General features: G+C 37.3%; 1 protein-coding gene across 1 annotated transcript in view; it reads left to right on the forward strand.

Moving 5' to 3' along the window:
- ARSK (arylsulfatase family member K) overlaps positions 1-14,006 on the forward strand; it is a 48,990-nt gene that overhangs the window by 1,093 nt on the left and 33,891 nt on the right. Inside the window, exons 2-3 of the mRNA XM_008050845.2 lie at positions 10,359-10,488; positions 11,825-11,984. Coding sequence (XP_008049036.1) covers positions 10,359-10,488; positions 11,825-11,984 — 290 coding nt within the window. The remainder of the gene's footprint in view (positions 1-10,358; positions 10,489-11,824; positions 11,985-14,006) is intronic.

Below are 14,006 nucleotides of genomic sequence, written 5' to 3' on the forward strand. Positions count from 1 at the left end.
TTTAGTAAGTAAAACACACTCTGAAAGCATCTTGTAAATCTTTTAAGACTGGCCTCAATTCACTAAATTGTCTTACCACTACTAGTGAATTTTCAGTCCCTACCCTAGTTTAATTCAGTTGTGGAGTAAAATAATATCCTGCATCTCCATGAAAGCGTGTTAGCTTTCCAAAATTTATTTCCCAGTTCATCTCAAGCTTGCAGGAATTAATGTTTCAGTGAGAACTGAGGAAAGCTTATCTTTATTATCAGGTATATGATAATCCTTTTAGTGCTGATTTAAATGCATTTGTTGATGTAATCTGATCCACCCTCCCTCTCCCATTACTGAGAAATTGGGTGTTTGTGTGTGTTGGTGTTGTTGAATCCCACACTTGACCAACTTTTAGAACTTTCCCAAGCCAGAGATGCCCCTGTCAACCTTACCTGATGCTTTTAATGCCATCTATGTTTTTAAAACTGCTGCTTAGACAACTGTTTGGTTATTAATTTTCAAACTGTTCCATCTTTGGTCACTGGAAACGCCTTCAAGTTATTCCTGAGTCCTTCTGATTGTCCCCATAGCCCTTGACAGCTTGCTTTGACAGGGTTCTATATCTATCTTGGATACTTCCTGTCCCACCTTGTGTTTAGAGACCACAATTCTGGGTGATGGTTTCATTGCTTCTAGACCTTTCCAGTGGACACATCTAGAAAGTACATATATTTAGAAAGAGAAAAATAAATTAAGGTCATACCAATAGTTTCAATTCAAATTTAAGAGTACACGGTTAATTATTTGATTTTTATGTTTATCTCCCATTTTTGTCTTATACTCAATATTTTGTTCCTAAGTACATTAATATAATTACTATCTGCTTTATCCAAACATATAACATATGTATATATGTATACATTTGAAAATAATATAGTAATATTACTACAAATAGGCTGGATGTGGTGGCTTACACCTGTAATGCCAGCAATGTGGGAGGCCAAGGTGAGAGGATTGCCTGAGCCCAGGGTTTCGAGACCAGACTGGGCAACTTGACAAAACCTCATCTCTACAATAAATCAAAAAATTAGCCAGGCCTGGTGGCGCATGTCTGTAGTTCCAGCTACTTGGAAGGCTGAAGTGGAAATATTGCCTGAGTCCAGGAGGTCGAGGCTGTGGTGGCTATGAGCATGCCACTGCCCTCCAGACTAGGTGACAGAGTAAGACTCCTAGTAAAAATAATAATAATAATAATTACTACAAATAATGATAGTGCTGAATGTGCTTGCAGTTTCTTTACAGTTTTTGTTTTAGGTATATTCAACTATGCAGTCAAAATACTATTGTTTAAACTAACTTAAACTATTCCTTCTCTCTATGGTTATATCAGTTTGGTATACAGTTACCGCTAGCTTAGGGCTAATGCTCTGGAATAAAGCATACCCACATTAGGTGCTTTGCCTAACATTTCTGATGGTTACCTTTATCAGAAATAAAACCTTACAAGGAGTTCCTATTTCCTTCCATGTTACAGATGAGTTGACTGTGAAAAGATAGCAAAAAGACAAGGAATAGGAAAAATCCCTGAGGTTATTGGAGAAATGAGATCGACACTTCTACTGACTGATTTAGAAAATTAAGCAGTAAATACATAGGGATTGTTTTTATGATTGAAAGAAGACTCTAGAGTCACACAGGCTTTATATTTAATTCCAGCTGTATTTACAGAAAATAACTTATCCTCTAAGCCTATATAATCTGAAGTAATGTGGAAAAAATTCAGATAAATCTGAATCTAAGAAGTTCTAATGACTCTGTGGTATATGCTAATGTCCAAATAAGTTCTTCCAATTATCTATACCCTTACTGGAAAATTTCCCTGGAAACAGAATTCTTCTAGGAAATAAGAGTATTTCCTCATTTGCTTGTATAGTCAAAAGATTTTTAGTCACCATTGATAAGGAAATGGAACTGTATCACATGAACTACATATTATTCTGAAAGATAAAAGTTCTACTCTTTAAATGGAGATAAACATAAAAATCAAATAATTAACCTTGTACTCTTAAATTTGAATTGAAACTATTGGTATGACCTTAATTTATTTTTCTCTTTCTAAATATATTATATTTTTTAGCCTGTAATCCCAGCACTTTGGAAAGTCGAGGAGAATGGATTGCCTGAGCCTATGGGTTTGAGACCAGCCCAGGCAACTTGGCAAGACCTTGTCTCTATAATAAAAAAAATCAAAACTTAGCCGAGCATGGTAGCATCCATCTGTAGTTCCAGCTCCTTGACAGGCCGAGGCAGAAGGATCACTGGAGCCCGCCAGGTCAAGGCTGCGGTGACCAGCAACGTGCCACTGCACTCCAGTCTGGGTGACAGAGTGAGATTCCAACTCAAACAAAAACAAAAACATTTAAAGTGTCTGAAAATTGTCCTAAGGGCATACCATAATGAAAAAACATTTACTCAAAAAAATCTACTAAAACTTGGTAAGAACAGTAAGATTTTGTAGCAATGAGCCATGACTAAGCTTGACAGAGGCTTCACTGTGGGTGGGTATGGTCAAGAAGACAGGGCTACCTCTCTTCTTAGCTCCTGATCATAGGTTGTCATATCTCACCAGAGGAGATAGGCTGCCAGCATTTCTTATTTCCTTTAAATCCAAGTTGAAGAGGTTAAATTCTTAGTGAGTGCAGCTGAGAAGTTGAGGGCTCCCTTCCTTCACTCAGCCCCCGCTTATAGGATAGAGGCTTTATGCCAGAGGTAGAAGGCTGTGAATACTAGGACCCCAGCTCCTCTTGTCCCAGCTCACTAGGAAGGCAAAATTTCCATACCGGGAGAGACATGCCAAGACCAAACAAACTTCTACAAATCAAAGAGAAGGAAGGCTGTAATAAGGATTAGAGCAGAAATTAAGGAGATAGAGAATGGAGAAATGATAGAGAAAAATCAGTGAAATTAAAGTTGATAAACCTGTGGCTAGATTGACCAAGAAAAAAGGACTGAAGGCCTGGATTGCTAAAATCAGGGAGGAAAAACGGTACATTATCTTACAGGAATAAAAGAATTATAATGGAATACTTGTATTCTCTTAGGCATAACAGTTATATGTCAGCAAGTTAGATAACTTACATGAAATGGGAACATTGCTAGAAAGCCACAAACTACTGAGACTGACTCAAGGAAATAGACAATCCAAATAGACCTGTAACAAGAAACTGAATTGGTAATTTTAAAACTACCCACAAAGAAAAGCCCAGGCCCAAGATCGTTTTACTGGTAAATCCTACCAAACATTTAAAGAAGAATGAATACTAATTCATAAACTCTTGAAAAAAATGGAAGAGAAGAAAACACTTCCAAATACATTCTATAAGATCAGTATATGCCCACTTCTAAAGCCAGACATTACAAGAAAACTTCAGACCAACATCTCTTAAGAATTTAGGAGCAAAGATCCAGAATAAAACACAGTCAACCCCCCCATATCCACAGGTTCCAGATCTACGATTCAACCAACTTGGATTGAAACTACAGTATTCATGAGATGCAGAACCCACAAACACCTGACTTTTTGGGACTTGAGCATCCAAAGATTTTGGTATCCATAGAAGGTCCTGGAACCAATCCCCTACAGATATCAGGGGATGACTGTATTAGCAAAACAAATTCATCAGTATATCAAAAGGATTATTCACCATAACCAAGTGGGATTTATCCCCAGAATGTACAGTTAGTTTAATACCTGAAAGTCAATTGATTCAGGTAATTAAAATATCATATTTTCAGACATTAAAATAAAAGACATCTAAACCGGGCTCGGTGGCTCAGTCTGTAATCCCGCGCCTTTGGGAGGCTGAGGTGAGTGGATTGCCTGAGCCCGCAGGTTCGAGACCTGCCTGGGCAACTTGGCGAGACCTTATCTCTACAATAAATCAAAATGAGCCAGGTGCAGTAGTGTGCGCCTGTAGTTCCAGCTACTTGGAAGGCGGAGGCGGAAGGATCGCTGGAGCCCAGCAGGTCGAGGCTGCAGTGGCCAGGAGTGACCACTGCACTCCAGTCTGGGTGACAGAGTGAGACTCCAACTCAATAAATAAAATAAAATAAAATAAAAGACATCTGTATTAGAAAGAAAGAAGTGAAAGTATCTATACTTGCAATAATCTTGTATACAAGAGTATCCTAGAGAATCCACTATAAAACTAGTGAACTAATAATTAGTTAGACTGTAGGATACAAGATCAATATACAAAAATCAGCTGTATTTTAGTATATTTAATTAGTTAGGCTGTAGGATACAAGATCAATATACAAAAATCAACTGTATTTTAGTATATTTAATTAGTTAGGCTGTAGGATACAAGATCAATATACAAAAATCAACTGTATTTTAGTATATTTAATTGGTGAACAAACTTAAAGTAAATTAAGAAAACAATTCCAGAAAGAATGAAATACTTAGAAATCTAACCAAAGAAGTGTAACGATTATACTCTGAAAACTACAAAATGTTGTTGAAAGAAATTAAAGAACACTTAAATAAGTAGAAAGACATCCTATGTTCATGGATCAGAGGATTTAATATTGTTAATATAGGCGTACTCACCAAATTGATCCACAGATTCAATTTTGCAATCCCTAGCAAAATCCCTGTGACGTTTTTTTTCAGAGATAGATAGAAAATCCCATCATAAAATTCACATGGAAACTCATGGGATTCAAGAAAGCCCAAAAAAAATCTTGAAAAAGAACAGTCTGGGTACAGTGACTCACTCCTGTAATTCAGCACTTTGGGAAGCCAAGGGGGGGGAGAATCACTTGAGCCCAGATTTGAGACCAGCATGGACAAAATAGTGAGACCTCATCTCTACAAAAAATGCAAAAATTAGCTGGACATGGTGATTCATGTCTGTAGTGCCAGTTACTCGGAAGGGTAGCTTAAAGCTTGAGCCCAGGAGATTGAGGCTACAGTGAGCCAGGATCACCCGACTGCACTCCAGTCTGGGATACAGAGTGAGACTGTCTAAAAAAAAAACAAAACTGGAAGACTTAAACTTCCCAGTTTTAAAATTTATAATAAAGCTTTAGCAATTAAGGTAGTGTGCTACTGGAATAAGGATAGATAGACATACAGATCAATGAGTGAGAATTGGGAGTTTAGAAATAAACTCTCATGTTGATAGTAAATTGATCTACAACAAGAGTACCAAGACCATTTAAAAGGAAAAGAATTATCTTTTAAACAAATGGTGCTGGGAAAACTGAATACAAATAAAGTTACACGCTGCTTTACACCACACACAAAAATTAACTCACAATGAATCAATGAATAAAATGTAAAATCTAAAACTATAAAGCTCTTATAAGAAAAAATAGATATAAACATATGTGACTTTGGATTAGGAAATTAAAAATGAGCAAAAGATCTGAATAGACATTTCTCCATAGACAATATACAAATGACCAATAAGCATATGAAAAGATACTCAACATGATTAGTCATTAGGGAAATGTAAATCAAAACCACAATGAGACACCAATTCACATCCACTAGTATGGCTATAATAAAAGAGATAAGTAATAATTAGAATTGGCAAAAATATGGAGGAATTGGAACCCTCATACACTACTATTGGAAATGTAAAATAGTGCAGCCATTGAAAAACAATTTTTCAGCTTCTCAAATGGTTAATCATAGAATTACCGTATAATCCAGCAATTCCACTTCTAGATATGTATCCAAAGGAAATGAAAATACATGTACTTGTATATAAAACTTTGTACATGAATATTCATAGCATTTTATACATAATGGCCCAAATGTCTATAAACTGACAAATGGATTCATAAAAGCTGTTAATATTATTCAATAAAAAAGAAATATGGTGCTGATACCTCTACAGTGTAAATGAAACCTAGAAAACATGCTAAATGAAAGACACTGTCACAACCACATATTATATGATTCCATTTATATGAAACATCCAGAGAAAGCAAGTATATAGAGATAAAGAGTAGATGTAAAGAGTAGATTAATGGTTGCCTGTGGTTTGGGGGAATAAAGAGTGATGGCTAAGGAGTGCAGGGTTTCTTTTTGGGATGATAAGAAAATCTTTAAGTCGATTGTGGTGATGGTTGCACAAGTTTTTGAATATACTAAAAAACATTAAATTGTACACTTTAAATGGTAAGTTGTGTGTGAACTTTATCTTAATAAACCTATTTTAAAAAGTAAAAAATAAGCATCTCTGCCTTGGTCCTTAAAGGACACAGGCATCCTTTGCATCCCACTCCCACCACCCAATCCCACCCCCTCCCTGCGACTGCACCTGCATTGGTTTTAATTTTGATGACAGGAGTGGGGATCAGGGTCAGTAATGTATACTACAGCATCTACTGAGCATTCCACTCAGTCTGATGGACACATCTGGGAAGAACCCTATACATAAAAAGTCTTGTCATGACAACTGATAAGACAGTTAAGGTTACTTGTATATTCTTTCATTAGGATGATACATGGATATCTAATCTAAACTTCTTCTCTAGTTCTCCCTGGAACCAGAATGATGAGGAACTTAGTTCAAACCATGGTTCAGAAGGAGCAGTCAAAATCCTATCTACCAAAAGACTCATCCACCCCAAGAGGAAAATGTTTGGACCCATGAGAGTTAAAAATAGTAACAGAATGCTGCAACTGAAGCAGTTGGTACCATTTCTGTCACTTTTATGCAGAAATCTGATTAATGGACCTCTATTTATTTCGTAAATGCCCATGTTAGAGAGTTTAATTTGTTTGAACCATAGGAATAGTTTTGAGGACATTGAAATGGGCTATTAGTAAATTATGAAGGTTATCCCAAAAGCCATTCTGCAGTATTTTCTCTTCCAACTAAATATGACAGAACTGTGTTTTTACCTGTGACTGACTATCCATTGTAAAGCACATTGGCATATTATGGAAAATCTACTTTCTCTGCTTATCATCAGCTAGCCATGTTAATATCCACTTCAGAGTTATGTGGACCAATTGATACCATTATCAGCAGTACTAATAGTAGCCTATTTTTAAAATTATTTTCCAGTGTGCAAAAACCACACAAAATTAAAAACCAAAACTTCTAGAAAATGTTTAATACTTTCTCTGATAATACATAAAATTTTGGTTATTTGTTTAGGGTATGACTAATGTGCTTGACATTGAGAATATGTGTATCATAATTTAAATATTTCCTAAAGACCTAATCAAATACAAATCTCTCCATTGATGTACTTGATCCAGTTTATTTAGCTTTGCAAAATATACTGTTGAATTTTGAAGCATATTACATTTGTCTTCTTTTGGAAATTGAACAGATCTCTGGATTAGAGATTTGTTTCATTTCACTCACTAAACATTTATATATCCCTGCCTCATATATCTCAGGCAGTAATCTTACACAGATCACCTTTCACACATGGAATTGTTAGGAATCACCCCAAGTGGTGCAGTTACCCCCTCTCCTTCTGGCCAGCTCTGCTGCTCCACACTTTAATGACTCCTGCTTTCTAGCCTGCTTTTAATATACATGGCATTCCTGTACCAGTCATAGAAATGAGTCAAGAAGTCACTAACAACCGTTTTAATCTGGTGTGAATTATTGACATACTGCAGCAGCCTTTCGCAGTGGTTGTTTCACCATTTCAAACTCAGCTTGCAGGACTTGGAGCCCAAGCCACAGTATTTGAACTGTATGGCATCCTCCATAACAGTGCTTCTGCCTCGTGACCTTCTGTCTGGGTGGCTGAGTTGTCTAGATTCCAGGAAGTGGCCACAAAGAGTTATTTCCCTATGTCCAAAAGACTGTAGGCTTTTGGAATTTGTGAAGAAGGGTTTCTGAGAATTCAGATTTATGGTCTTAGAGAAATTCGTGTACCTTTGTCTTAGGCCTTCTAGCTCGGTATTGAGGAGAGCTATAGTTATTTGGTTTGCAGTCAATGATTACTCACTAGAAGTGGTCACTTACTTTAACATAAAACATGCTCTAATCTTCCCCATCTTAAAACAACAAAACAAACAAAAAACCTGACCTGAATCCCACATTCGCCTCCAGTTAACATGCCATTTCCACATTCATCCTTTCTATTTTTCTATTAACCCTTGCAAAATAAATTCTTAGAAGAGTTTTTTTTTTCACCTGCCGCCTCACTTTCTTGCCTCCCTTTCTCTTTTCCCATTTCCAGTGTAGCTGGCTGTCCCTGCTACACCGTTGGAAGTGCTCTCAGCAAGGTCACCAACTGTCTCTGTGCATACTGCCAATTCCAAGGTGCATTTTCTAGCCTCCTTTCAGGTAGCTCCTCCGCATAGCAGACATTCCCTCTTTCTTGGCACTGTCTTCTCAGATCTCAGGGCCCTCACTTCATAGCTTCTTCCCCTACTGGCCGTGCATTCTCAGTATCCCCACACTGCCTTCTCCTCTTGTTTGGGACTCCTCACAGCTTCCTCTGGACCCCTTTCTTTCCTCTCCTTACACTCTTTCCCTAAAGAGGGAGTCTCACAGCTTTCAGTACCATGAATATGCTAAAGACTCCCAGGTTTATTTCACCACGATAGACTTCGCTGAACTCCAGCACCTGTGTGCATCCCACTGACAACTTTGTAGCTCCCTTTGGAAATCTCAGACATCTCAAGGGTTTGTGTGTATTGCATAGATTGGATTGGCTAATTTTTTAAACTGTATTTTATAATTATGTTGAAAACAATACAGTAGATATAACTCCAAGAATGGGATATTCTTTTTTCTGTCTTTGCCCTTTACCAAGAGAGTTCTACCATCCCCAGTTAATCTCCAAAATGCATATCTGTAGCCAAACATCTCTTCTCATCTTCAGATTCATTTATTCAGCTGTCTAATTGACATTACCACATCTCACAAATATCTCATACTTTACATGTCTCTTAAATTTTTTGAGTGACTGTATCCTGCTCACTCTGTTATGGTCTGAGTAATGCTCGGCTGCTCTCCCTTGATACTGATAAATCAAAGGGACAGAGAACTGGTAGAAAGAAGTTTATTTCTGAATTCAAATCAGAGCTGGACTCAAGGTCCTTCTAAAATGATTCTAGCCACCCTTCAGGCCTCGCAGTTCACTTTTATAGTTCAGAGTTGTGGGTACCTATACATTAGCCATGTGACCAGCAGAGCATTGTATAGAACTTAAGTTACAACTGCATTTTACATTTAGATAGTGACATTGAGAGTAAAGGAAGTTTACAGGTTTAAGACATCATGCGTTGCAAAAGTTTTGCAAATCACAAGACTTAGGATTACACTGATGCAAAAGTTACACAAATCACAAGACTTACAATTACATTGATACTATATTGTTTAAACCTGTGACTGTTAAGAAAGGAAATAAATAGGGATTTACATCTTTGGGTGTAGTCTGCAGGGAAGTCAAGGATCCCCAGAAGACAAGGGGACTCTCAAGGATGTGCTCAGAAACGTACAGGAGCACTTGAACCCTTGCCATGCACTTCAATATGGATAGACATTAGTGGGTCTCTGTATCAACTCTAGGTCTTACATATCTCAGAGAAGACTTCCCTGTCCACTCTATCTAAAGCAGGTCTCCCTTGTTCTTCTGTATCTCAGGTTTTTTCCAAAGCATATATCATATTTGTAATTATTCACATTTCATTTGTCAGTATACATTTTGCCTATTTCACTAGACTATAAGTTTCTAGGGGCAGGGACTCTGTTTTATTCACCATTGTATCCTCTGGTTTTGCACAGTGCCTAGTATGTAGTAAGTAGTCAATAAATATTTGTCTAATCAGTCCATCATTCCCCAAAAGAACTTTACAGAAAGTCATTTAATTTAATAATAACTGGCCAGGCACAATGGCTCATACCTATAATCCCAGCACTTTGGGGAGGCTGAGGTGAGAGGATTGTCTGAGCCCAAGGGTTTGAGACCAGTCAGGGCAACTTGGCAAGACCTCATCTTTACAATAAATTAAGAAAGTTAGCTGGGCATAGTGGCACATGCCTGTGGTTCCAACCCTGAAAGGCTGAGGTAGAATGATCACCTGAGCCCAGCAGATCAAGGCTGCAGTGGCCATGAGTATGCTACTGCACTCCAGCCTGGACAACAGAGTGTGACTCTGACTCAAAAAAAGAAAGAAAGAAAGAAAAAGCTATATTCAAGTGAATTCAAGTGTAACACTGCATTGAGTTCTAGATATTTATGTACCAGTTACTGGCAATACTCTCTGTACTTGTTTTTTTCTCCTGGTATTTTATATTCATAGTGAAGTTTTTGGCTATGTAAATTGTATTGTTAAAATAATTCTCTTCTTTTGAAATGCAATCAATGTTAATTAAATTTCTTTATTCCAGGATGGAAGGTTAACTTTTCATCCAGGAAGTCTGGTAGTGAAACTTCCTTTTATCAATTTCATGAAAGCACGGGGCACTTCCTTTCTGAATGCCTATACCAACTCTCCAATCTGTTGTCCATCACGTGCAGGTATGAACATCCTTAATATTCACGGAAGAAAGTTACAACGCATTGAAAATATACTTACAGTTTAAAAGATTACACCTAGAAGTAGGGTAGTAAATTTTTTAATAAATATAGGTTCGTGTGTATTTTAAGGTGTATGTTGAGTATTGGGGTTATCAGAATTTCTAATTTATTTTCTTTTTCTTTTTCTTTTTTTTTTTTTTAACTGAGTTGGAGTCTCACTCTGTTTGTTGTCAAGGCTGGAGTGGAGTACCATGGCACATTCACAGCCACCCCAGCATCGACCTGCTGGGCTCCAGCGATCCTTCCACCTCAGCCTTCCAAGGAGCCGGAATTACAGGTGCATGCTACCATGCCCGGCTAATTTTTGTTTTTTTTACTGTAGAGACAAGGTCTTGCCAAGTGCCTGGGCTGGTCTCGAACCCACAGGCTCAGGCAATCCATTCTCCTCAATCTTCCAAAGTGCTGGGATTACAGGCTGAGCCTCTGAACCTGGCCTAATTTATTTTAAAGAGTAGGAACTTTTATCTTTTAGAATGATAATCTGATAATGTAGTTTATGTGTTATAGTTCCATTTCCTTATCAGTGATGACTAAAAATCTTTTGACTTGAGCAAGTGAGGAAATACTCATATTTCCTAGAAGAATTCTGTTTCCAGGGAAATTTTTCAGTAAGGGTATAGATAATTGGGAGGACTTATATGGACACTAGAGTATACCACAGAGTCATTAGAACTTCTTAGATTCAGATTTATCTGAATTTTTTCCACATTACTTCAGATTATATACATTTCATATAAGAAATGTGTACACAGAAATGAGAAAAGGAAAGTAAGTATTTATGGAATAAGCAATCATAGTTGTCGAGAATAAGAAAGAAGACATAGTATACTTAATTTCTTTTTGTGAAAAGATAGCAAAAAGACAAGGAATAGGAAAAATCCCTGAGGATACTGGGAAAATGAGATCGACACTTCTACTGACTGATTTAGAAAATTAAGCAGTAAATACATAGGGATTGTTTTTATGATTGAAAGAAGACTCTAGAGTCACACAGGCTTTATATTTAATTCCAGCTGTATTTACAGAAAGTAACTTATCCTCTAAGCCTTAGTCAACTCATCTGTAAAATGGAAGAAAATAGGAGCTCCTTGTAAGGCTTTATCCCTGATAAATGGAGGTAACCATCAGAAATATTAGGCAAAGCACCTAATGTGGGTATGTCTTATTCCAGAGCATTAGTCCTAAGCTAGTGGACTGCTCTCTCAGAGTAATTGTCTTAATAGTTCAAGCACATTGTCAAGCTTTACTTTAATCCCAATTTCTTTTTTTCCCTCAGCAATGTGGAGTGGCCTCTTCACTCACTTAACAGAATCATGGAATAATTTTAAGGGTCTAGATCCAAATTATACAACATGGATGGATGTCATGGAGAAGCATGGCTACCGAACACAAAAATTTGGAAAACTGGATTATACTTCAGGACATCACTCCCTTAGGTAAAAAACAAAACAAAACAGAAATAATTATACCAGACTGGCTTCTGCTATAGCATGTACATATACTCTTTTTGAATTTTATATTTTTATTTCTCCATAAAGGTGAAAGTAAATCTCTTAATCCCTTGATTTTGTTAATTAGGCTAAAACTTCATCTTTCTTTAATCTCCTTAAAATATTAAAATAAAATATGGCTGGGAGGCTGAGGCAGGAAGATTATTTGAGGACAGAAGTTTGAGACTAGCCTGTGCATAATAGTAAGACTTCATCTCTACAAAAATTAAAATTAAAAAAATTAGCCAGGCAAGGAGGTGTGTGCCTATAGTTCCAGCTATTGGGAGGTAGAACTGCTTGACCTAGGAGTTCAAGGCTGTAGTGAGCTGTGATTGTACCACTGCACTCCAGTCTGGGCAACAGAGCAAGACCCTGTCTGGAAGGAAGGAAGGAAGGAAGGAAGAGAGGGAGGGGAGAGAAAGAAGAAGAAGAGAGGAAGAGGAGGAAGGAGGAGGAGAGAAAGGAGAAAGAGGAGAGGGAGAAAAGAGAGAGATGTCAGAGAGGGAAAGGGGAAAAGACAGAGAGAGAGAGAAGAGAGAGAAGAACTAACATAACAGGCCTGGAGCTGCTATCCTTAGAAATTCCTGCTTGCAAGGTTGGGCCTTGACTGGCATCTGGGAACTTGGGTTTCAGGAGTATTCCCACTGTTCCTTAACTGTAAGAGTGGTGTGCTGTGTACCTGGAGTACCTGTACAATGTGATTTATGAAGAACACCTATTTTCCTTCTGGGAGTCTGGAATTTTGACCTGCGCTAAGTAGAGGTGCCTACGTGGTCAGTCACCAATAAAAACTTGGGTACTGAGTATCTAATGAGCAGAAACAACACTTCGTGTGTGTTGTCACAATTCAACTCTGGGAGAATTAAGTATGTCCTTTGCAACTCCAGCTGGAAGCATGTGCTTTCTTTCCTCTGGACTTCACCCTAAGCACCTTTTCCTTTGCTGATTTTGCTGTCTCCTTTTATGTAATAAATAATTGCCATAAGTACTACTATATTATGAGTCTTGCAATTCTGTCTAGCATATTTAGGTATGTTCTTGGGTTCCTCCAACAGTCATGACCCCTCAACCTATGAAAACATTAGAACAGTACCTCTTTCTTTCCTAGCAAATGCTAATTATGATGATGATGATAAGTAATAACAAGAAAAAAATAAAGCCAATAAAATTAACAGTGAATGTAGTGAGTTGAATAGTATCCCCCAAAACTTTATGACCAGCTCGAACCTCAAAATGTGACCTTATTTGGAAATATATCCTATTTTCAGATGTAATTAGTTAAGGATGAGATCATTCTGAATTTAGGATGAGCCTTAAGTTTATTGACTGCCATACTGATTAGAAGAGGAAAAAGGACACAGATACACAGAGAAGGCACTGTGAAGACAGAGGCAGAGATTATAGTGATGTTCTACAAACCAAACAATGCAAAAGATTGCCAGTAATTATCAAAAGTTAGGAAGAGGCAAGGAAGAATTCTGCCATCGAGGCTTCAGGTGGAGTGTGTTCCTGCTAGCACCTTGATTTCAGACTTTTAGCTTCCTAACTGTGAGAGAATATATTTCTGTTATTTCAAGCCACTCCATTTGCAACAATTTGTTCTGGAAGCCCTAGGAAACAAATACAATTAGTTTTAAATAAACAGATGCTAAAATAATATAGAATAGTCTGATCATTAATCTTGTTCTGGTTAAAATTAAATTTCTCTCTTTTTCTATCTTCCAAAATCTAAAAGATAATACTGGAAATTCAGAAGTGATCCTGGCATTCCCATTCTTTATTCTGTCTTCTAATTTATCACCAAATGTTGTCAGTTCTACTTCTACAATATTCTGTAATGTATTCACTTTTCACTGTCTCCACCAAGCTACTATCATCTCTTGCCTAAACTATTGAAATGGCCTTCTAACTGGACTCTTCTCTATCGAATCCATTTTCTGTAGGCAGCCAAAATTATCTTTTTAAAAT

This window comes from Carlito syrichta, unplaced genomic scaffold (genome assembly GCF_000164805.1).
Source record: "Carlito syrichta isolate Samal-C Ts95f unplaced genomic scaffold, Tarsius_syrichta-2.0.1 Scaffold6706, whole genome shotgun sequence".
In the NCBI taxonomy this organism is placed as follows: domain Eukaryota; kingdom Metazoa; phylum Chordata; class Mammalia; order Primates; family Tarsiidae; genus Carlito; species Carlito syrichta.